The 21,270-nt window shown below is 47.2% G+C and overlaps 1 protein-coding gene and 1 long non-coding RNA gene across 2 annotated transcripts in view; one reads left to right on the forward strand and one right to left on the reverse strand.

Moving 5' to 3' along the window:
* Positions 1 to 1,911: 1,911 nt before the first annotated feature.
* On the reverse strand, positions 1,912 to 4,729 carry LOC147116966 (uncharacterized). Its single transcript, XM_085987110.1, has 3 exons — positions 4,294 to 4,729; positions 3,826 to 3,985; positions 1,912 to 3,353 (listed from the first exon to the last, which is right to left on the reverse strand). Exons 1-3 carry the CDS (start codon positions 4,543 to 4,545, stop codon positions 2,617 to 2,619), a joined length of 1,149 nt encoding a protein of 382 aa, XP_085843236.1. The 5' UTR covers positions 4,546 to 4,729; the 3' UTR covers positions 1,912 to 2,616.
* A 136-nt stretch (positions 4,730 to 4,865) lies between these two features.
* Positions 4,866 to 21,270, forward strand: part of LOC147116967 (uncharacterized) — a 46,253-nt gene continuing 29,848 nt past the window's right edge. Inside the window, exon 1 of the long non-coding RNA XR_015078268.1 lies at positions 4,866 to 4,942. This is a non-coding gene — a long non-coding RNA (uncharacterized LOC147116967). The remainder of the gene's footprint in view (positions 4,943 to 21,270) is intronic.

A 21,270-nucleotide genomic window follows, 5' to 3' on the forward strand; every position in this document is an offset into this window, starting at 1 on the left:
GCGCGTGCGACTGCACAGGCAGCGCGTGCGCAGTGAAATTCGTCGATTTCATTCATGGATTCAGTGAGGCTAAGTCCTGACAACTTACACATCAAAAAAGCAGGAGTAAAGCTGTCGAGAAGCTGCGGAGGAAGAAGTCTTTCATCGTGGAGCTTCTGAAAGTCACTATTTCTGTTTGGGAAAGGGAGGAAAGTTATTTTAAGAAAGGCTGAGGTAAGTTTTAAATTTTTTTTTGTTTAAAACGGTTTTTCAGTACTGTAGGTAGAAGGAGCAATTGTGGCTGTGGGCAAGGCCTCATTGAATTTGTTTTTATTAAATGTGAAAATGACTGTTTTAAAAAGAATAAAATGCTTACAAAATGAACTTGTCATCAGTAATATTTAGTAAGTATGTATGTATGATTGTATGTATGTCTGTATATATTCCTTGAAGGATGTGCATTTATGTATGTATTCCTTTCAGTACGTGGATGAATGTATTTATGTAATGATGACTTTCTGCAAATGTAATTTATTAGAAAAGGATCTCGGCCTGTGATATTCATCAGGCAGGAAGGATGTGTTTGCAAGCCGTTAAAGCATGCTTCCTGGCATAGGCCGAGTTGATGTTATAGGCACTAAGTTTATTAAAATAACTGTAACAACTATTTCCATTTACTCCGAACAGGTACGTCTGTGTAGTGAGGAGTCCTGTGAGCGAGAAACATGCCCTCTTATAGAAATGTTGCCGTGATGCTCTGTGTGGTTTTGCTTCAAAGAAATCGGAACGCCAGGGAGCAACGTAGAAGATTGAGGAGCCATAACCGTCTCTTGATCAGAAGGAACAACTACCCACCCCACAGAGTTTACAGGGAGAGGCGATCATTTGAAATGCTGTCCGAGGAGTTGTGTATCAGGAGGCTGCGCTTCAGTAAAGAGGCAATTGGCCGACTATGTGACATGTTGAAGGCGGACCTGGAGCCACGCTCGAAGACCCGCACTGCCTTGTCAGTGAACATGAAGGTAACCACAGCATTGAACTTCTTTGCAAGTGGATCATTTCAAGCAGGCACCGGTGACATAAGCAACATCTCCAAGAATGCTGCGAGGGTCTGCATTCACCAGGTCACAGAAGCCATTTGCCGTAGGATTTCAGATTTCATTAATTATGACTTGTCCACTCGACATCAAAAGGAGATGGCCTTAGCATTTCATCGCATTGCTGGATTCCCCAAAGTGATTGGGGCCGTCGATGGAACCCATATTGCATTGAAGGCACCCAAGGATGCACCTGTGACATTCATAAACAGGAAGGGGTGTCATTCATTGAATGTTATGATATTATGTGATGCACACCTCCGGATCCTAAACGTGAATGCAGGGCACCGGGGAAGTAATCATGACTCCTTCGTCCTCCGTAACTCTAAATTGTATGATTCTCTCAGCAAATTGCCGACAGGATCCACATGGATATTGGGCGACAAGGGCTACCCGCTAAGGCCATGGCTGATGACCCCCTACCTCAAGACCAATAATCAGTCTCAGGAGAGATACAACCAGGCACACGTGTCTACACGTCAAGTGGTGGAGAGGACAATAGGAGTTCTGAAATCATGCTTCCGGTGCCTGGATAGGTCAGGGGGGACCTTGCAGTACTCTCACCAGAAAGTGGCAAGGATTGTGATGGCCTGTTGTGCTTTGCACAACCTTGCCCTGCAGGAAGGACTGACCCTTAACAATGAGGAACAGCTGCCTGTTGAAATGGAGGATGAAGGCGATGGCAATGTGCATGTTGCCAGGCCTCATGGGGAGGAGCCCAGTGCCGCCGAATCTAAGGCTGCTCGCGAACTGCTGGTAGCCAACACCTTCACGAGGTAGTTACGCCCTGTACCTACCCCTCCCCCCGCAAGGCAAAGACAGAAGCAGACACATATTAAAGTGAAACAGTGACCTTTTATTGCATCATCAAACAGTTTTCAGCTTCAGTTTCGATGTATAAAGTGAATAACTTGTAAGTTTTAAGTAAAGCTTCTGTACTTTAAAAAAAATTCTAACCATGAACAATGAGGAAGAAATATTGGAAACAGTTCATTTTTACTTGTCTTTCTTTCTTTGTGCAAGTAAGACATTCAGGATGTTAAGGACCTCTTTTATGCAATTTAAAAATATTAAAGTTAACAGTTTTGAAGTCACTTTGTAAACAGGTTTAAGTAATTTTGGTTTGATTCATAGTGAAATGGCAAAATTTAAGATGGGTACTACCTCTTGTAACGTTTTCAAACATGTGCAAAATGCTAACTGTTGGCAAAGAAAGTGTAAACATTTTACAGTAATTTTTACTTTCTTACTGCAATACAGACATTCAAGGTGGGAACTAGCTGTGTTCTACTTGTGTAACAGTTGTTGTCAAACTTTTTGAAATAAAAAAATGTTTAAATTCTTTTAAGATTGACTACTGGGTGTACTGCTTAAACGAAAAGGTTACATATCCTTTCATTCAGGAATAAACATTTTAATTTAAATATGTAAGAAAACATTTAACATTTCAATGAAATGATAAATATAACAATTTAACGATTTGGCCACTGGCCTCTGTGGCTGAGGGTTGAAGGAGGCGGAGTGGGCTGAAGGTGACACCCTAACGTTTCCTGCGCCTTTTCAATGCCCGTGACTGGAGCCCTCCAGAGCTACATGCAAGGGCCCTGTCAGACTTTTCCTGCTCTTCAGCAGCGCTCTCACGAAAGGGTTGTTGCTGAGGCAATTCCACGTTTCCCTGCATCATGACTGGCGCAGCTGCTGGCTCCTGGGACCAAAGTGGATCTGCAATGTGACCTGGGAACAGCCCTTCTGCTGGAGTCAGCGTAATGGCAGTAGGAATAGGTTCACGCGAATGAACTAGTGCAATCATAGTCTCATTAAGCGCCACCAACTGCGATGATGTCTGATTTAGTGTCATGCACAGATTATCGATTCCCTGCCTGATAGAGTCTCTGGAGTCTACATCCTTCTCAGTGAGAGAGCTCAGCAAATGCCTGAAATCTGCAATATCTTGCTCCTCATCTTGTAGGTGCTGTTGTACTGAATGTCTTTCTGCTTCTCCCACCTGTGCTGAAGTGTCAATATGGTGTCTGTCTGTGGAGCTACAGTCAGCAGTGACTCGCACAGAGCCACAGGGGCCAGGAGATTGTGAGATAGTGGGCAGCGACACATGGTCTACACACTCCTGCTGCACTTGCTGACAAAGGACAGGTTCCTGCTGTTCCTCAACTAGCTCAGTAACTGCTGCCACTGCAGCAGAAATACCTTCCCCAATGCCCTCTGCGGCCGCTGACTCCACGCACTGCTCATCCCGTGTGTGAGAGGTACTCTGTCCAGCTGTGGGAATGCAGCAGAAAACATTTGCAAAGGTAAAGCACGATGTGCCACATCACAGATATTCATAGAAACATAGAAACATAGAAAATAGGAGCAGGAGTAGGCCATTCGGCCCTTCGAGCCTGCTCCGCCATTCAACGAGATCATGGCTGATCATCCAAACCCTAGCACCCGGTCCCTACACCGACAGCCATCCCACCCAAGCCCTAGCCCCGTAACCCCGTAACCAATCCCCCCGAACACTAAGGGCCAATTTTTTTATCATGGCCAATCAACCTAACCCGCACATCTTTGGACTGTGGGAGGAAACCGGAGCACCCGGAGGAAACCCACGCAAACACGGGGAGAATGTGCAAACTCCACACAGACAGTCACCCGAGGCCGGATTTGAACCCGGGTCCCTGGCGCTGTGAGGCAACAGTGCGGCACACACCTATCCTTCTTCAACATATAGCTGGGCAGGCCAACTCACTTTGAGGGTCATCAATGTTTGTTTGAGATCCTTCAGCAGGGCGATTGCTAGCAAATCCGCACATCTGTTCGACCCGTTCCTCATGCTCAGTCAAAACCCTCAGCATGGCAACACCAGCGCCTGTGCGTGTGCGTTCTCTGGCATTGTGAGAACTCTTACTCTGATATTAAAGAAGAGAAAAGAGAATCAAACAGCTGCATTTCTGACATGGTCAGCAAAGGCTTTGAAGACTGGGTTGGGTGTTTCTTAAAATCTCTGATTGAAGTTTTACAGCTCAAAGCACTGGAATCAAGATAAGAGAACAATAGGTAACCCTGAGCTGGCCCGAAAGCCATAAAGTTTTATTGCTAGCTCAGGTGACTTTACCAAGAAGTAACTTTAGAAAATTAAATGCATAAGCCTTTTGAAATCCAGTTAAATTAAACTCTTTGCAATGTAACAGTACACTTTAGTTAAAACTGTACAAACCCTGACAGATCGCAGCAAGTCACTGAATTTCTTGTGACATTGTTCCGCTGTACGTGGAATGGTGGCGCTCGCGCTGACAGCTTGCGCAACTTCCGACCACGCTGCCATCTGACCTTTTCGCGGTTCCCTCGACTGCTCATTCCCCATGATGCGCAGGCGCCTCGCCTCCACCTCGTTGAGGAGATTGCTGAGGTCATCCTCAGTGAAGTTCTGAGTTCTTTTAATCACGTTAAATGTGGTCATTCCAGCCATCTCAATTTGCTAATTAACTGAACAGAATTAAAAGAATGATTTCAAGGCTTCAAAAACTGCTCAAATAGCTTCAATTCTCTTTAAAACTATCTCAGAGTCATCAAAATCATTCAAAAGTTTTTTAAAGTTTATAAAAGTTACCAAAACATTGATAAAAATACACATAACCTACCTGCACTTCTGTTCTGTAAGAAAGAGTCCTCTCCAGCTACTTTCAAAGATTATGGGCGTGTCCTATTAAAATGAGACCTCAAGGGGCGTGTCTCACTTACACAGCGCGCTACAGGCTTCGCGCTGGCTGCACTCCTGGGCGGCGTGACGTCACACGCTGCCCGGGATTCATCTTTTTCAAAAAGGAATTCCAGGCGTCCCTGGAGGTGAACGGCCGGCGCGTCAGGTAAGTGCAGATCGGGGGCTTGCACGCGCGGCAAGCCCCCGATCCTAATTTCTGCCCCTTTAAGTGAGAAGGTTTACTGAGGAGCGGTAGAACCTTCTATGGAGTCAAGTTAAGGTTACGGAATTGAAAGGCTGTAAACGGATATGAGTGATTGTAGTTGGTGTCACACATTTCTACTGTCACTTATATCTGAAGAGGCCTATGCAGCAACAGGCTTGTAAAGATTAGTTTATGACATCGTAAAAAATATATTGTCCTCAGGTCATAACCAGCTCCACAAAAATGCAAACCTAGTTAGAAGGGGAAGCTAGATAAACATACGAGGGAGAAAGGAATCGAAGGGTATGCTGATCAGGTTAGTGGAAAAGCAATGGGAGGAGGCTCGTGTGGAGCATAGGCCAGTTGGGCCGAATGAGCTGCTTCTGTGCTATAGATTCAATGAATTCCACAATACCAGAGCACTTGGCTTTGAGTCCAACTAAATGCAATAACTTGTAAAAACGAAGGAAATACTGAGTGTTTCTCTGTTCCATTATTTTTCTCCCCCCGCCTCCACCTCAACACCCCCCACCCCCCGATACCCCACCACTTTCTGCCGACTCCCTCTGAAGGCAGGACACTTCCTACGCTAACCCAACCGAGTACTCGTTCTTTCTCTGCTGCCCTATATGGCGAAGCCTAGATTTTTGCTGGCTTCTACCTGTTTTTTTTTCGTTGTTGTGGCAGGCGAGAGTGAGAAATGGAAATGGTGGGGTCCATGATACCGGGTCCTTGCCCACTTTAAGTGGCCGCTCTATTTTTTTTACTGTCGGTCCCGGAATGAGGCGGGAAGCACCCACCAGGCCTTAATGATGAGGTGACGTCAGTTTCCGTTATCTGTGCCCGATTTGCGCTCATTGATATTCCCAGAGAGTAGGGAGCCTCTGAAATACAATGCCGGCTGGTGTGGGGGGTGCTGACTCTGCATTGCCTTCAAGAGGGAGCTGAACCGGTTCTTGACTAGGGCAGAGATCACATCATGTAGAAGGTCTTTATTGATAACACTTGATCCATGTGATCACCTGGATTGGTTTTGATCATCTGAGGAGGTCGGAGAGGAATTGCCCAGAGTATTCTATTGCCCCTGGGTTTTTTCTCTGTTTTATTGCCTCCCCCAGTAGATAAGATCTAGTATCTAGTCATGATGCTCCAGCCTGGGTTAGGCTTGATGGACCAGCTGGTCTTTTCCTGTCAATCAATTTTGTATGTTTGCATATAACGAGCGTCATAGGTTGATGGGCACATGGAGAGGGAGGAAGACAATTTGAAGGGCCTACACTCAAGCTTTACCGGGGCAGTTAAAAGTTTATTTCTCAGTCTTTTGCTGCTGTTGCCAACTGCCTTTGTGCCATTTGCTGAGAGGCAGGACAGGAAAAGACCAGCTGGAACAACCTCTCTCACCATTGACAGATCGCTTCTGTCATCTCGACTTCACCTGCCATCAATTATATCAGCATCGGTGCCCTTGAAACTATCTCACCTTGGTCCTCAGAATCCCACCACGATCAGCCCCAACACCAGCAGCACCAGGCACACCAGCAGCACCAACAACAACACCAACCTTCTCCACAATCAACTGATGCTGCACAGGACACAGGGCATCAGCACCTGACCACATTGCTGTCCGGGACATATGGGATGGCCTCACCATGCCCAGATTCACTTCACTAGACGTTGTACACCCTGGCTACCGCATGATGCGCCAGGCTGGCACCACCCCACACCAACACCATAAAGCATCCCTGCAATGCCCAAACCATTCCATTCACACTCATGACCATTGCAGGGGTACCGTTATGTCTCATCATTCACTGCAAATCACTAAGCCACTTCCAAAGGTGCACACAGATCTGTCCAAGAATGCAAAGTGTTGAAAATAAAGGTTTCAATGTTTGACACCACATTAACAGAAACTTCACATGAACATTGGCTAAAACACACAAGTGCCTACCCTTGTGTGTTGTTAGTTGGTATGATTGGACTAGGATGAGGGTGCGTGTGAGGGGTGGCTAGTGAGATGGGGAAGTGATAATGTAGATAGAGAGGGATGGGTGGAGGTGCAAGGTAAGTTGGTGTGAGTAAGGAGGTGCAGGAGTAGGGGAGGGAAGGCAGAGTGATGTGGACGTGATGAGTGGCACAGCAGGATGAGGTTGAGTGTGGCTTTGCAGTAACGTTTTGTGATCTACTGAGATTATTGAAAGGTTTGTGCCACTGCAGACTGGTCCTCCTGACAACATCCCTGCTTGTGCCCTCCTGTACAATGTGCAACCAGGCTGCGTTGGTGTCCTGGGGAGGTCTCTTCCGCCCATTGGAAGGGAAGAGAACCTCCCTGCGTGCTGTGAATCCCTCCATAAGCATATGGAGGGAGTCATGAGAGGGCCTGGGTGCAGCCGTGCTCCTCTGTGCAGTGCTTGTCTGTGTTTGCAGCACTTCAATGCTGTAGAACACTGACAGCACAACTGTCAAAATCAATTTGTGCCTGGTCCCTTTAAGGAAACCGGCTGATGACCCGTCATCAAATGACATCATCAGACCCGCTTCCTTCAATTGGCCGGCAAACGAGTTGGGCGGGCTTAACAAGCCCAATCAACGTAAAATGATTCTACACAGCGGGCTGGAGCCAGCAGCGAGGTCGGGACTCGCCACTGACCCCGCCCGCCACGGACCCGCCGAGGTTGGGGAAATCGCGGCCGAATTGTGGGACTGGAGTTACATGGAGGACAGACCGGGTAGAGGTGGTGGGCTCCCTGCTCTGAAGGACATTAGTGATCCAGTTGGAGGTTTACAACAATCCGGCAGGTTTTGTGGTCATTTTGCCTGGTGCCAGTTCATAAATGACCAGATTTATGGAATTCAATTTCACAATTTCCATGGTGCGAATTTAACTCGCTAACTCTGGATTGCTAGTCCAGTACCATACTCGAAGTTCCAGGCTATCAGTCTTACAATGGTGGGTGGATGGAGTTAAGATACAGATCAGCCATGATCTAACTGAATGGAAGAACAAGCTCGAAAGGCTGAATGGACTAAGCTTGCTCCTGTGTTCCTAAGACCTTCAAACCTGAATCGAATACGGAACAAAACAGGCTCATGTATGATTTACATTATCATGGACTCTATTTAACAAAGTTTCAGGATTACATTACAGCCAAAATGTTCCGAGCCTGACCAGTCGCATTCCACAGATGCGATTTCTCTGCTTTCTGCAGTACAGAATCATTGTGTGCCACAGAGTGTTTGATTAACAACAACTTGCATTTATATAGCACCTTTAACGTAGTAAAACGTCCCAAGGCGCTTCGCGTGAGTGTTAGCAAACAAAATTTGACACCGAGCCACATAAGGAGATAATAGGACAGGTGGGTTTTAAGGAGCGTCTTAAAGGAGGAGAGAGAGGTAGAGAGGCGGAGAGGTTTAGGGAGGGAATTCCAGTACTTGGGCCTAGACAGCTGAAGGCACGGCTGCCAATGGTGGGGCGAAGGAAGCGGGGATGCACAAGTGGCCAAAGTTAGAGGGATGCAGAGTTCTCGGAGGGTTGTAGGGCTGGAGGAAGTTACGGAGATCAGTCAGCTCTCTGCTTTATGATTTCCCTTCCTGTCCTCTGAAGAAAGCATTGACTTCCGCTCGGGGGTGAAAGGTCACCATCTGGTATCTTGCCTAAGTGGCCCACCCAGCATTAATTGCTTTTTACTGGGCACCTGTTCCACACACCCACTACCCAGTGGTTTTTCTGCTGCTGAGATTATGTGATTGATATCTGTGGAATGCCACCAGTCAGCGCTGAAAGGATTGTAACGTTAGATGGGTATTTTTCCGGTCTTGCCCACAACATCTGTGGTAAGGAGTGTGATGGGAGAGGACAACAATGCTAGATTGCAGCATGTGCTCAACGTTTCTTCCCAACTCTTCCCCTGCACTCCCACACCTCCCAACCAAACAATCAAGGTGTTAACCGTGGCTGAGTGGATACCGCTCTCACTCCATCAATCAGCAGGGTTCTGGGCTCAGGTCCCGCGCCAGCCAGACTTGAGCACAAAAATCCAGGCTGACACTCCAGTGCAGTGCTGAGGGAGTGCTGCACTGTTGGAGGTGCCGCCTTTCGGATGAGATGTTAAACCAAGGCCCCCGTCTGCTCTCTCAGATGGATGTAAAAGGTCCCATGGCAGCACGGTGGCATAGTGGTTAGCACTGTTGCCTCACAGCGCCAGGGACCCGGGTTCGAATCCGGCCTCGGGCGACTGTCTGTGTGGAGTTTGCACATTCTCCCCGTGTTTGCGTGGGTTTCCTCCGGGTGCTCCGGTTTCCTCCCACAGTCCAAAGATGTGTGGGTTAGGATGATTGGCTATGATAAATTGACCCTCAGTGTTAGGGGGATTAAATACGTGGGGTTACGGGGATCGGGTGGGATATGTGTCGGTGCAGGCTCGATGGGCCGAAATGGCCTCTATCTGCACTGTGGGGTTTCTGTGATTCTGTGACTAGTTCGAAGAAGGATAAGAGCGTTCGTCCCAGTGTCCAGGCCAATATTTACTCTTCAGCCAACATCACTAAAACAGATTATCTGGTCTAAGTGCTGTTTGTGGGACCTTTCTGGGTGTAAATTGGCTGCCCCTGTCCTACGTTACAACAGTGGCCGCACTTCAAAAGTATCCCATTGGCTGTAAAGCACTTTGAGACAGCCGGGGGTTGTGAAAGGTGCTGTATGAATGCAGGTCTTTTGTGGATGTGAGGGGTTACTCAAGGAGACAATGAAATATAAAAGCAGAAAAACAAACCTGTCTGGTTTTGCGTTGACGCTTCGAAACAAATGGCTGAAGAAAGTGCATCTGTTCTGTGTTCACTTCCGGAATATCGGATGAGTCAGAAATGTTACCGACCACATAGAAAAGGGAGACATCAGTTGTAACCTAAATTAAGCAGCGGTGGATTTACACTTAGTGTCACGTCAATCTGAGGACATATCAAGTGTTTGAAGAATGGGACCAAATGGCAAGTCTGCCATCTACCAGCCTGTTCTCAGATTTACTCAAGGGCTGACAGGAATTCCTTTATTGTTATCTGACCATATGTTAAAGGGACTCCCTTATTTCCATGTACACATATGTTAGAGTCATATGTGTAACATGAAACTAAGGGAGACCACTTAACATAAGGCTACATGACAATAAGAGAGATGTGTATATGTAAATATATTAAAGTGTGCCCCGTACTGTTATGCATCCATATGTTACAGGCTCCTGTATCTGAGTGAAGTATTTATTTTCTTTGCTGGTACCCCATAACACTTTTATCACAGAGAGGACTGCAGGCATCAGAGGTGCGGAGTTCTCTCCCCATTGGCTGTAAACCCTAATGGAAACAGGTGAGGATATGGGGCCTACAGATCTGCTCTGCACCGAATGACACCAGCTTGACTAAAGTAAACATGAGGTGGCGGACCTGGAGGTTGGCGCTCTGTATAATATGGTGGAGCCCAGCTAGACCGGCTCCTGGTGCGGACTGGAAAAGAAGTGGCGGGGGAGAGAGAGAAAGAGAGAGAGATGGCCGCACGGAGTGAACTCTGCTGAAACAGGATCTTAAAGGCAGTAAAGTGTAAAGGCGTCTCGAGAAACAGCTACAGTGGTGATCACACGCCTAGTTCAGTTCAGTAGAAGAGAGTGCTTGCAGGAGAATTTCTTTTACGCAGCGAGTTGTTACGATCTGGAACGCACAGCCTGAAAAGGCGGTGGAAGCAGATTCAATAGTAACTTTCAAAAGGGAATCGGATAAATAGCTGAAGGGGAAATATTTGCTGGGCTAATGGGGAAAGAGCAGGGGGGAGTGGGACTAGTTGGATAGCTCTTTCAGAGAGCCAGCACAGGCTGATGGGCCAAATGGCCTCCTTCTGTGCTGTGTCATTCGATGGCTCTATGAGTCTAGTTATAACAGTCACTGTTGTTGTTCAAGGACTGATTAACATTCTCCACATGACTGAGAATACACAAGCATTGCTTTTTCAGCAAACCCTTCCCACTCCAGAGATGGGCCGAATGGCCTCCTTTTGAGCTGTATCATTCCATGATTTATGTGATCTCTTAAGCTTTTGTGACAGTTATGGGCCAGTCCCTAGCCACAATGTAGCTTGAAGAGTTTACATGGTTCGATATCAGGTTACAGATGACTGGCAGTAATTTAATTCTAATGATGCCAGAATCCGTCGGAACAAAACTCAAAAGTCAGCAGTACCACAGGATTGAAATAGCGACCCTCCAACTTACTGTAGGACAATTCTAATATCTCGCATCAGATAGCTCTTAGCTGGCTCATCGCGTTTTGAAAGATTTGTCAGTGAGGGGAGGAAGAGCGATGGGGACAAGGTGAAGCAGAGTCGAGGGTAATGAAGATAATAGTGGCATAAGGTCTGAAGGTACAATGGGCGAGGATGAACAGGGCTTGGCTGAAATGCCACCCATAGGGTTCTGACGAAAGGTCATCGGCCTGAAACATTAACTTTGTTCATCTCTCCACATGCTGTCTGACCCGCTGAGTATTTCCAGTGTTTTGTGTTTTTATTTCAGATTTCCAGCATCCGAAAGATTTTGTAATAAAGGCGGATGGAAATTATATTTTAATTTTTTAAGAATGACGCTGGCTGCTATTTAGTACCTAGTGATTCCCCCAAGCCCTGCTGTTTACTATTCACCAGCATCCTATCCTGTTTTTGTCCATGTTTTTAGCAGGTTATCGATATTTTTATTTTTCTATCTCTTTTAGTTTTAGTGTGATCGGGCAGTTCACTTTTCATGGTTTTTTTTGGCTAGTTTAGGATATATTTTATTTCATTCAGTATTGCAGAGCTTAAGAGTAAAATATCAAAACAGGAATATGTTGAAGTGCTTCAAACCTCCAAGGCCTTGGAATGAAGTTCAGCGTCACCAGCGAGGAGAGGAGGAGGAATGGCTGAACCCAGGAGTTGGTGCCACACCATCGGAATCTGCACCATCAAGGCTTACAGCTGGCAAACAGGCTGGACAACTTACAACAGACATGGGGTGGAGAGAGAGAGAGGGAGGGGAGAGGGAGAGAGGGAGAGAGAGGGAGGGGAGAGGGAGAGAGGGGAGAGGGAGAGAGAGAGAGGGAGAGAGGGGAGACAGAGAGGGGGGAGAGAGGTCTTATGTTCATTAATAAATAGACATTCTTATTATGAACACAGCTAGCTTTTGCTAGGCTTTTTATTGAGCATGTGGACTAGGTACAGTATCTGTAGAGGCTTCCATCTTGACTGCTGCTTTGTGGGTAGCCTATTGCCTCATGGGTAATGTAGTCTTAATATACATACAGCTGGGTAGTGTAGTCTTATACATACAGCTATATACAGCTCTACGGCTCCACCTAGTGTCCACTATAGAATGAAATGTTATTGATCATTACATCCCCCTTTCTTTGAGGTTTAACAAAATCAGTATCAATCAACTTTCAAGAAAACAATAAAGATAATATCAGTAACACTTTTGTTAGTGCTCTGTAAACATAAACATTTTCAAAGCTTTACATTGTACTCAAAGATTAAGTCTATCAGGCTTTTTTACTTCACGTGTGGATCTTCTCAACACGGGTAAGTCTGATGTGTCTTCATGAGATTGTTCTGGCGGTGAATGACAAGATGCAGTTGCAGCATTGTCATCGATCTGCTCTTGTATAGATCGAGGTCTCCTTGCGATCTTTGCTTGGAGAGGGTTTCAGTGTTTCCTTCACTCTTCATGCCATAACTCTCAATGTAGTCAATGCACTCTCGAAAAACTGCTGGCAGCTGGATCCCATCATACAGCATAGTCCTCTCAGCAGCCTCGGCTAATGGAACACCAAAGATTGGCCTGAGGGAAGAAGGAGTATCCACCGGAACTGCTTCCTGCTCTGGTGCAGGCTTCTTCTTTTTCTTTTTCTCTTTCCACTGCTTAACAACATCTGCTGCGGTTATATCTTTGGACTTTTTCTCCTTGTGTTTTTCCTCTTTGTGCTTTTCTTCCTTTGGCTTCTCTTTGACCTTAAAGTCTTTTTCTTCCTTCTTGGAGAAACTAGGCTTTTTGAAGACATGGATACCCTTTGGCCTTTTCATCCTTGATGGGCTCTCTGCTTCATCACCTGAGTCATCTGTTCTGCTTATGGCACAGTTTATACGGTAGACTCTCTTGACCAGTTCTAAGTCTTCACAAGCTTTGTCACCTAGTATCGAATCAAGTCTTTCAGCCACAACAGAAAACATGAGATGATGCACTTTGTCTTTGACTGTCACTTTGAGTCTGCATACACCTAAGCTATCTATTTTCTGTCTATTATAGTCCTTCAGTAGTACTGACTTTTTCTGTATTTTGGGCTTTTCTTTCATATTGTTAATGTCACTCATACTGATTAAGTTTGCTTTTGCCCCAGTGTCTAGTTTCAAGGTAACTAATGCTCCATTTACCTGCAGTGGGATCATCCATTTGTCCTCTTTTACTGCATTAACTTTATGTTCAGCATTGTCCATTTCTGAGGGCTGCACATTTTCTGTATCCTTTTTGATATTGTCACATGACAGCATTCGTACAAAAAATGTCTCACTTAAATCAGTGTCCTCAATTACATTAACTCGTTGCCCTTTCTTAGTTTTTACTTTTGAAAAGCATTGTTTGGCAAAGTGATTCTTTCCATTACACTTTGTGCACATTTTTCCAAATGCTGGGCATTGTCTTAACTGGTGTTTGTAACCACAGCGTTTACAATTAAAAGTTTCATCCTCCGATTGCTTTTCATTTCTGTTCTGCCCACGTTTCTTCCCCTTGTAGGACACAGCACCGACAGCAGCATTATCACTCATTACAATCGCATCATTATTGATTTCACTGAAAGTCTTCGCGTGCTTTTGAGCTAGCTCGCTGGCTTGGCATATTTTCACCGCATTTTCCAAATTTAGTTCGGTTTCTCTCAACAGACGTTCCCTGACTTTTTTTATCATGAATACCAAACACAACCTGGTCACGAATCATGGATGCTTTGAGCTCAGAGAAATTACATGTCTGTGCTTTCAGTTTCAGATCAGTTATAAAGCTATCAAAAGTCTCATTTTGTTGCTGTGTCCGAGAACGGAAGATGTATCTTTCATACGTCTCATTCTTTTTGGGAGAGCAATGTGCATCAATTTTTTTTAGCACATCTTCTAATTTTTCTCTGTTCTCCTCTGGATTAAATACAAATGTATTAAATACCTCTATCGCCTGTGGGCCTGCAACCGTAAGCAGCAACGCTATTTTTCTTGCATCTGGCTTCGTACCGAATCCGATGGCAGCAATGTAGAGTTCGAATTGTTGTTTAAAAATCCGCCCATTGTAGTCGACATTTCCCTCGAGATTCAAACGCTCTGGTGGCTTCAAATTCTCCATGTCGCTTTTCACAATTCTTTAGCAGATATTTACAACTCTTGGTATCCTGGTACCATCTTATGTTCATTAATAAATAGACATTCTTATTATGAACACAGCTAGCTTTTGCTAGACTTTTTATTGAGCATATGTGGACTAGGTACAGTAGAGGCTTCCATCTTGACTGCTGCCTTGTGGGTAGCCTATTGCCTCATGGGTAATGTAGTCTTAATATACATACAGCTGGGTAGTGTAGTCTTATACATACAGCTATATACAGCTCTACACAGCTCTACGGCTCCACCTAGTGTCCACTATAGAATGACATGTTATTGATCATTACAAGAGGGAGAGAGAGAGAGGGGAGAGGGAGAGAGGGAGAGAGAGGGAGAGAGAGAGAGAGAGAGGGAGGGAGAGAGAGGAGAGGGAGAGAGAGAGAGAGGGGAGAAAGGGAGGGGAGAGAGAGAGAGGGGGGAGAAAGAGGGAGGGGAGAGGGAGAGAGGGGGAGAGAGAGAGGGGAGAGAGAGAGAGGGGGGAGAGAGAGGGAGGGGAGAGAGGGGGAGAGAGAGAGGGGAGAGAGAAGGAGGGGAGAGGGAGAGAGAGGGGAGAGGGAGAGAGAGAGAGGGGGAGAGAGGGGGGAGAGAGAGGGGAGAGAGGGGGAGGGGAGAGGGAGAGAGGAGAGAGGGGAGAGGGAGAGAGGGGAGAGGGAGAGAGAGAGGGAGAGGGAGAGGGAGGGAGGGGAGAGGGGAGAGAGAGAGAGGGGGAGAGAGAGGGGGAGAGAGAGGAAGGGGAGAGGGAGAGAGAGGGGGAGAGAGAGGGAGGGGAGAGAGAGAGGGAGAGAGGGGGAGGGGGAGAGGGAGAGAGGGGAGAGGGAGGGAGAGAGAGAGAGAGAGAGAGGGGAGAGAGAGGGAGGGGAGAGGGAAAGGGGGAGAGAGGGGAGAGGGAGAGAGGGAGAGAGAGAGAGAGGGGGAGAGAGAGGGGGAAGAGGGAGGGGAGAGGGAGAGAGGGAGAGGGAGAGGGAGAGAGGGAAAGAGAGAGAGGGGAGAGAGAGGCAGGGGAGAGGGAGAGAGGGGAGAGAGAGGAGAGGGAGAGAGAGGGAGGGGAGAGGGAGAGAGGGAGAGAGGGGAGAGGGAGAGAGGGAGAGAGAGAGAGGGCAGAGAGAGGCAGGGGAGAGGGAGGGGAAAGAGAGAGGGGGAAAGGGGAAGAGAGAGGGAGAGGGAGGGGAAAGAGAGGGGGAAAGGGGAAGAGAGAGGGGAAAGAGGGGAGAGAGAGAGGGGGAGAGGGAGAGAGGGGAGAGGGAGAGAGAGGGAGAGAGATGGGAAAGAGAGAGGGAGAGGGAGGGGAAAGAGAGAGGGGAAGAGAGAGGGGAGAAAGGGGGAGAAAGGGGAAGAGAGAGGGGAAAGAGAGGGGAGAGAGAGAGGGGAAAGAGAGAGGGAGAATGAGGGGAAATAGAGAGGGAGGAGAAAGAGAGAGGGGGAAAGGGAAAGAGAGGGGAGAGAGAGAGGGGGAAAGAGAGAGGGGAGAGGGGGGAGAGAAAGGAGAGAGAGAGAAGAGAGGGTGAGAGGGGAGAGAGTGAGAGAGAGAGAGGGAGAGGGAAAAGAGGGGAGAGAGAGAGGAAAGAGAGGGGGGAGAGAAAGAGTGAGAGAGGGGGAGAGGGAAAAGAGGGGAGAGAGAGAGGAAAGAGAGGGGGGGAGAGAAAGAGTGAGAGAGAGAGAGGGGGAGAGAGAGGTGGAGAGAGAGCCTGTGTTAAAATAAATGGAGCTTCAGTCGAATGTTGACTATTCCAACGCACTCCTGGCTGGCCTCCCACATTCCACCCTACATAAATTTAAGGTCATCCAAAACTTGGCTGCCCGTGTCCTAACCCATACCAAGTCCCGTTCACCCATCACCCCTGTGCTCGCTGACCTATATTGGCTCCCGGTTAAGCAGTGCCTCGATTTCAAAATTCTCATCCTTGTTTTCAAATCCCTCCATGGCCTCGCCCCTTCCTATCTCTGTAATCTCCTTCAGCCCCACAACCCCCCTGAGATATCTGCGCTCTTCTAATTCTGTCCTCTTGACCATCCCTGATTATAATAACTCAACCTTTGGTGGCTGTGCTTTCTGTTGCCTAGGCTCTAAGCTCTGGAATTCCCTCCCTAAACCTGTCTGCCTCTCTACCCCTCTTTCCTCCTTTTGAGATTCTCCTTAAAACCTACCTCTTTGACCAAGCTTTTGGTCACTTGCCCTAATTTATTCTTATGTGGATCGGTGTCAAATTTGTTGTCTTAAAATACTCCTGTGCAGCGCCTTGGGACATTTTACTACGTGGGAACAGAGCATCGGCGGCAGAGCTTAAAACCGGCAGCGAGGAGCAAGGAGCAGCCCGACCAGCGCGGACCTGCGTGGGAACAGAGCATCGGCGGCAGAGCTTAAAACCGGCAGCGAGGAGCGAGGAGCAGCCCGACCAGCGCGGACCTGCGTGGGAACAGGGCATCGGCGGCAGAGCTTAAAACCGGCAGCGAGGAGCGAGGAGCAGCCCGACCAGCGCGGACCTGCGTGGGAACAGAGCATCGGCGGCAGAGCTTAAAACCGGCAGCGAGGAGCGAGGAGCAGCCCGACCAGCGCGGACCTGCGTGGGAACAGAGCATCGGCGGCAGAGCTTAAAACCGGCAGCGAGGAGCGAGGAGCAGCCCGACCAGCGCGGACCTGCGTGGGAACAGAGCATCGGCGGCAGAGCTTAAAACCGGCAGCGAGGAGCGAGGAGCAGCCCGACCAGCGCGGACCTGCGTGGGAACAGAGCATCGGCGGCAGAGCTTAAAACCGGCAGCGAGGAGCGAGGAGCAGCCCGACCAGCGCGGACCTGCGTGGGAACAGAGCATCGGCGGCAGAGCTTAAAACCGACAGCGAGGAGTATCAATTCAGCAGCAGGGGAGAGAGGTAAAAAGTAATCAAAGTGTGACGTCACCAGGAAGCAGGTAAGTGATTGGTTGGTGAGTATTTCTCTCTTTTTTTTAAACTTTAACTCTGGTTTATAGTTTCAAAGGTTTCTCTGGTGTAGCAGGGACTGTTGGTAAACCAGTTAACTGTAGTGTAATTAGTGGGATTGATTGATTTAATTTAAATTCAATTAAGTAAAGGGTAAGTCATGGCAGGACAGCCGGGCCCCGTGATCTGCTCCTCCTGCGATATGTGGGAACTCAGGGACACTTCCTGTGTCCCTGACAAGTACATGTGCAGGAAATGCACCCAGCTGCAGCTACTGACAGACCGCATTGTGGCGCTGGAGCTGCGATTGGATACATACTGGAGCGTTCACGATGCTCAGGACATCGTGAATAGCACATTTACAGAGTTGGACACACCGCAGCTAGAGGTTGGACAGGAAGAAAGGGAACGGGTGACCAACAGGCAGAGTACTAGGCGCAGGCAGGTAGTGCAGGGGTCCCCTGTGGCCATCCCCCTCTCCAACACATACACCACTTTGAGTACTGTTGGGGGGGATGGCTTATCAGAGGAAGGCAACAGCAGCCAACTTCCTGGCACCAGGGGTGGCTCTGCTGCACAGAATGGGAGGAAAAAGAGTGGTAGAGCTATAGTAATAGGGGATTCAATTGTAAGGGGAATAGATAGGCGTTTCTGCGGCCGCAAACGAGACTCCAGGATGGTGTGTTGCCTCCCTGGTGCAAGGGTCAAGGATGTCTCTGAGCGGCTGCAGAACATCTTGGAAGAGGAGGGTGAACATCCAGTTGTCGTGGTGCATATAGGCACCAACGATATAGGTAAAAAGCAGGATGAGGTCCTAAAAGCGGAATATAGGGAGTTAGGAGGTAAATTAAAAAACAGGACCTCAAAGGTAGTAATCTCAGGATTGCTACCAGTGCCACGTGCTAGTCAGAGTAGAAATATAAGGATACTTCAGGTGAATACGTGGCTAGAGGAATGGTGCCAGGGGGAGTGATTCAAGTTCCTGGGGCATTGGAACCGGTTCTGGGGGAGGTGGGACCAGTTCAAACCGGACGGTCTGCACCTGGGCAGGGCTGGAACCGATGTCCTAGGGGGTTTGTTTGCTAGTGCTCTGGGGGAGGGTTTCAACTAAAATGGAAGGGGGTTGGGAACCTGAGCAGGGAGACAGAGGAAAGGGAAACAAGGATAAAAGCAAAAGATAGGAAGGAAAAAAACAAATGTGGCAGTCAGAGAAATCAACGGTTTAAATCAAACATGGCCACAGTAAATAATAATTCTAATAGATCTAAGAGCGTTAAAAAAACAAGCCTGAAGGCTTTGTGTCTTAATACAAGGAGCATTTGTAATAAGGTGGATGAATTGGCTGCGCAAATAGAGGTAAACGAATATGATTTGGTTGGGATTACGGAAACGTGGCTCAAGGATGGCCAAGACTGGGAACTCAACATCCAGGGGTATTCGATATTCAGGAAAGATAGGCAAAAAGGAAAGGGAGGTGGGGTAGCATTACTGGTTAAAGAAGGGATTAACACAATTGTAATGAAGGATATTAGCTCTGATGATGTGGAATCTGTATGGGTAGAATTGAGAAATACTAAGAGGAAAAAAACATTAGTGGGAGTGGTATATAGACCTCAAAACAGTAAGGCGGAGGTTGGGGATGGCATTAAAAGGGAAATTAAAGAAGCATGCAATAAGGGCACAGCAGTCATCATGGGTGACTTTAATCTACATATAGATTGGGCTAACCAAATTGGTAACAATACTGTGGAGGAGGAATTCCTGGAGTGTTTATGGGATGGTTTCCTGGACCAATATGTCGAGGAACCAACCAGAGATCAGGCCATCTTAGACTGGGTATTATGTAATGACAAAGGATTAATTAGCAATCTTGTTGTACGAGGCCCCTTGGGTCGGAGCAATCATAATATGATCGAATTCTTCATTAAGATGGAGAATGAAGTAGTTGACTCAGAAACAAGGGTCCTCAATTTAAATAAAGGAAACTACGATGGTCTGAGGAGCGAGTTGGGTAGGGATTGGGGAATGGCACTCAAAGGGTTGACGGTGGATAGGCAATGGCAAACATTCAAAGACCGAATGGATGAACTACAGAAGTTGTTCATCCCAGTTTGGCATAAAAATAAAACAAAAAAGGTGACCCAACCGTGGGTAACAAGGGAAATTAGGGATAGCATAAGATCCAAGGAGAGGACATACAAATTGGCCAGAAAAAGCAATAATCCTGAGGATTGGGAGCAGTTTAGGATTCAACAAAGGAGGACAAAGGGATTAATTAAGAAAGGGAAAATAGAATATGAGAGTAAGCTTGCAGGGAACATAAAAACTGACTGTAAAAGCTTTTATAGATATGTGAAGAGAAAAAGATTGGTGAAGTCAAGCGTAGGTCCCTTGCAGTCAGAATCGGGGGAATTTATAATGGAGAACAAAGAAATGGCAGACCAACTAAATACATATTTAGGTTCTGTCTTCACAAAGGAGGACACAAATAACCTCCCAGAAATACCGGGGAACATAGGGTCTGATGAAAGGGTGGAACTGAAAGAAATCAGTATTTGTAGGGAAATGGTGTTAGGAAAATTGATGGGACTGAAGGCCGATAAATCCCCAGGGCCTGATAATCTACATCCCAGGGTATTAAGGAAGTGGCCCTAGAAAAATTAGATGCATTGCTGGTCATCTTCCAGAACTCGATAGACTCTGGAACAGTACCCATGGATTGGAGGGTAGCTAATGTTCCCCCACTGTTCAAAAAAGGTGGCAGAGAAAAAGCGGGGAATTAGCCTGACATCGGTAGTGGGGAAAATGCTAGAGTCCATTATAAAAGATGTAATAGCAGAGCACTTGGAAAGCAGTGACAGGATCGGACAAAGTCAACATGGATTTACAAAAGGTAAATCATGCTTGACTAATCTACTGGAATTTTTTGAGGATGTGACTGGTAAAATAGATAAGGGAGAACCAGTGGATGTGGTGTATTTGGACTTTCAGAAGCCTTTCGATAAGGTCCCGCATAAGAGATTAGCGTGCAAAATTAAGGCACATGGGATTGGGGGCAAGGTATTGACTTGGATAGAGAACTGGTTGGCGGACAGAAAGCAAAGCGTTGGAAGAAACGGGTCGTTTTCCGAGTGGCAGGCAGTGACTAGTGGGGTACCGCAAGGATCGGTCCTAGGACCCCAGCTGTTCACAATATATATTAATGATCTGGACGAGGGAATTGGATGTAATATCTCCAAATTTGCAGACGACACAAAGCTGGGTGGGAGGGTATGCTGCGAGGAGGATGTCATGAAACTCCAGTACGATTTGGACAGGTTAGGTGATTGGGCAGAAACATGGCAAATGCACTATAATGTGGATAAATGTGAGGTTATCCACTTTGGTGGCAAAAACAGGAAGGCAGATTATTATTTGAATGGCAATAGATTGGGAGTAGGGGAAGTGCAAAGAGACCTGGGTGTTCTTGTGCACCAGTCGCTGAAGATAAGCATGCAGGTGCAGCAGGCGGTTAAGAAGGCAAATGGTATGTTGGCCTTCGTAGCAAGAGGGTTCGAGTACAGGAACAAGGATGTCTTGCTACAGTTGTACAGGGCCTTGGTGAGACCGCACCTTGAGTATTGTGTGCTGTTTTGGTTGCCTTACCTGAGGAAGGACGTTCTTGCCATGGAAGGAGTGCAGCGAAGATTCACCAGGCTGATACCTGGGATGGCAGGAATGACGTATGAGGAGAGATTGTGTCGATTGGGCTTATACTCACTGGAGTTTAGAAGATTGAGAGGGGATCTCATCGAAACCTATAAAATTCTGTCAGGCCTGGACAGACTAGATGCTGGAAGGATGTTCCCGATGGTCGGGGAGTCCAGAACCAGGGGTCATAGTTTAAGGATAAGGGGTAGGACATTTAGGACTGAAATGAGGAGGAATTTCTTCACCCAGAGA

Source organism: Somniosus microcephalus, chromosome 5, assembly GCF_052327205.1.
Source record: "Somniosus microcephalus isolate GS21.2 chromosome 5, FLI_Smic_1.0, whole genome shotgun sequence".
NCBI lineage: Eukaryota > Metazoa > Chordata > Chondrichthyes > Squaliformes > Somniosidae > Somniosus > Somniosus microcephalus.

Excerpts from the sequence above, each read along its gene's own strand:
- LOC147116966 (XM_085987110.1), bottom strand. The coding sequence starts at position 4,545 with ATGGCTGGAATGACCACATTTAACGTGATTAAAAGAACTCAGAACTTC. Across the intron at positions 3,986-4,293 it reads ACTTGCTGCGATCTGTCAGG|AGTAAGAGTTCTCACAATGC; the intron begins GTTTGTACAGTT and ends CTTTAATATCAG. Across the intron at positions 3,354-3,825 it reads AAACATTGATGACCCTCAAA|CTGGACAGAGTACCTCTCAC; the intron begins GTGAGTTGGCCT and ends GCATTCCCACAG.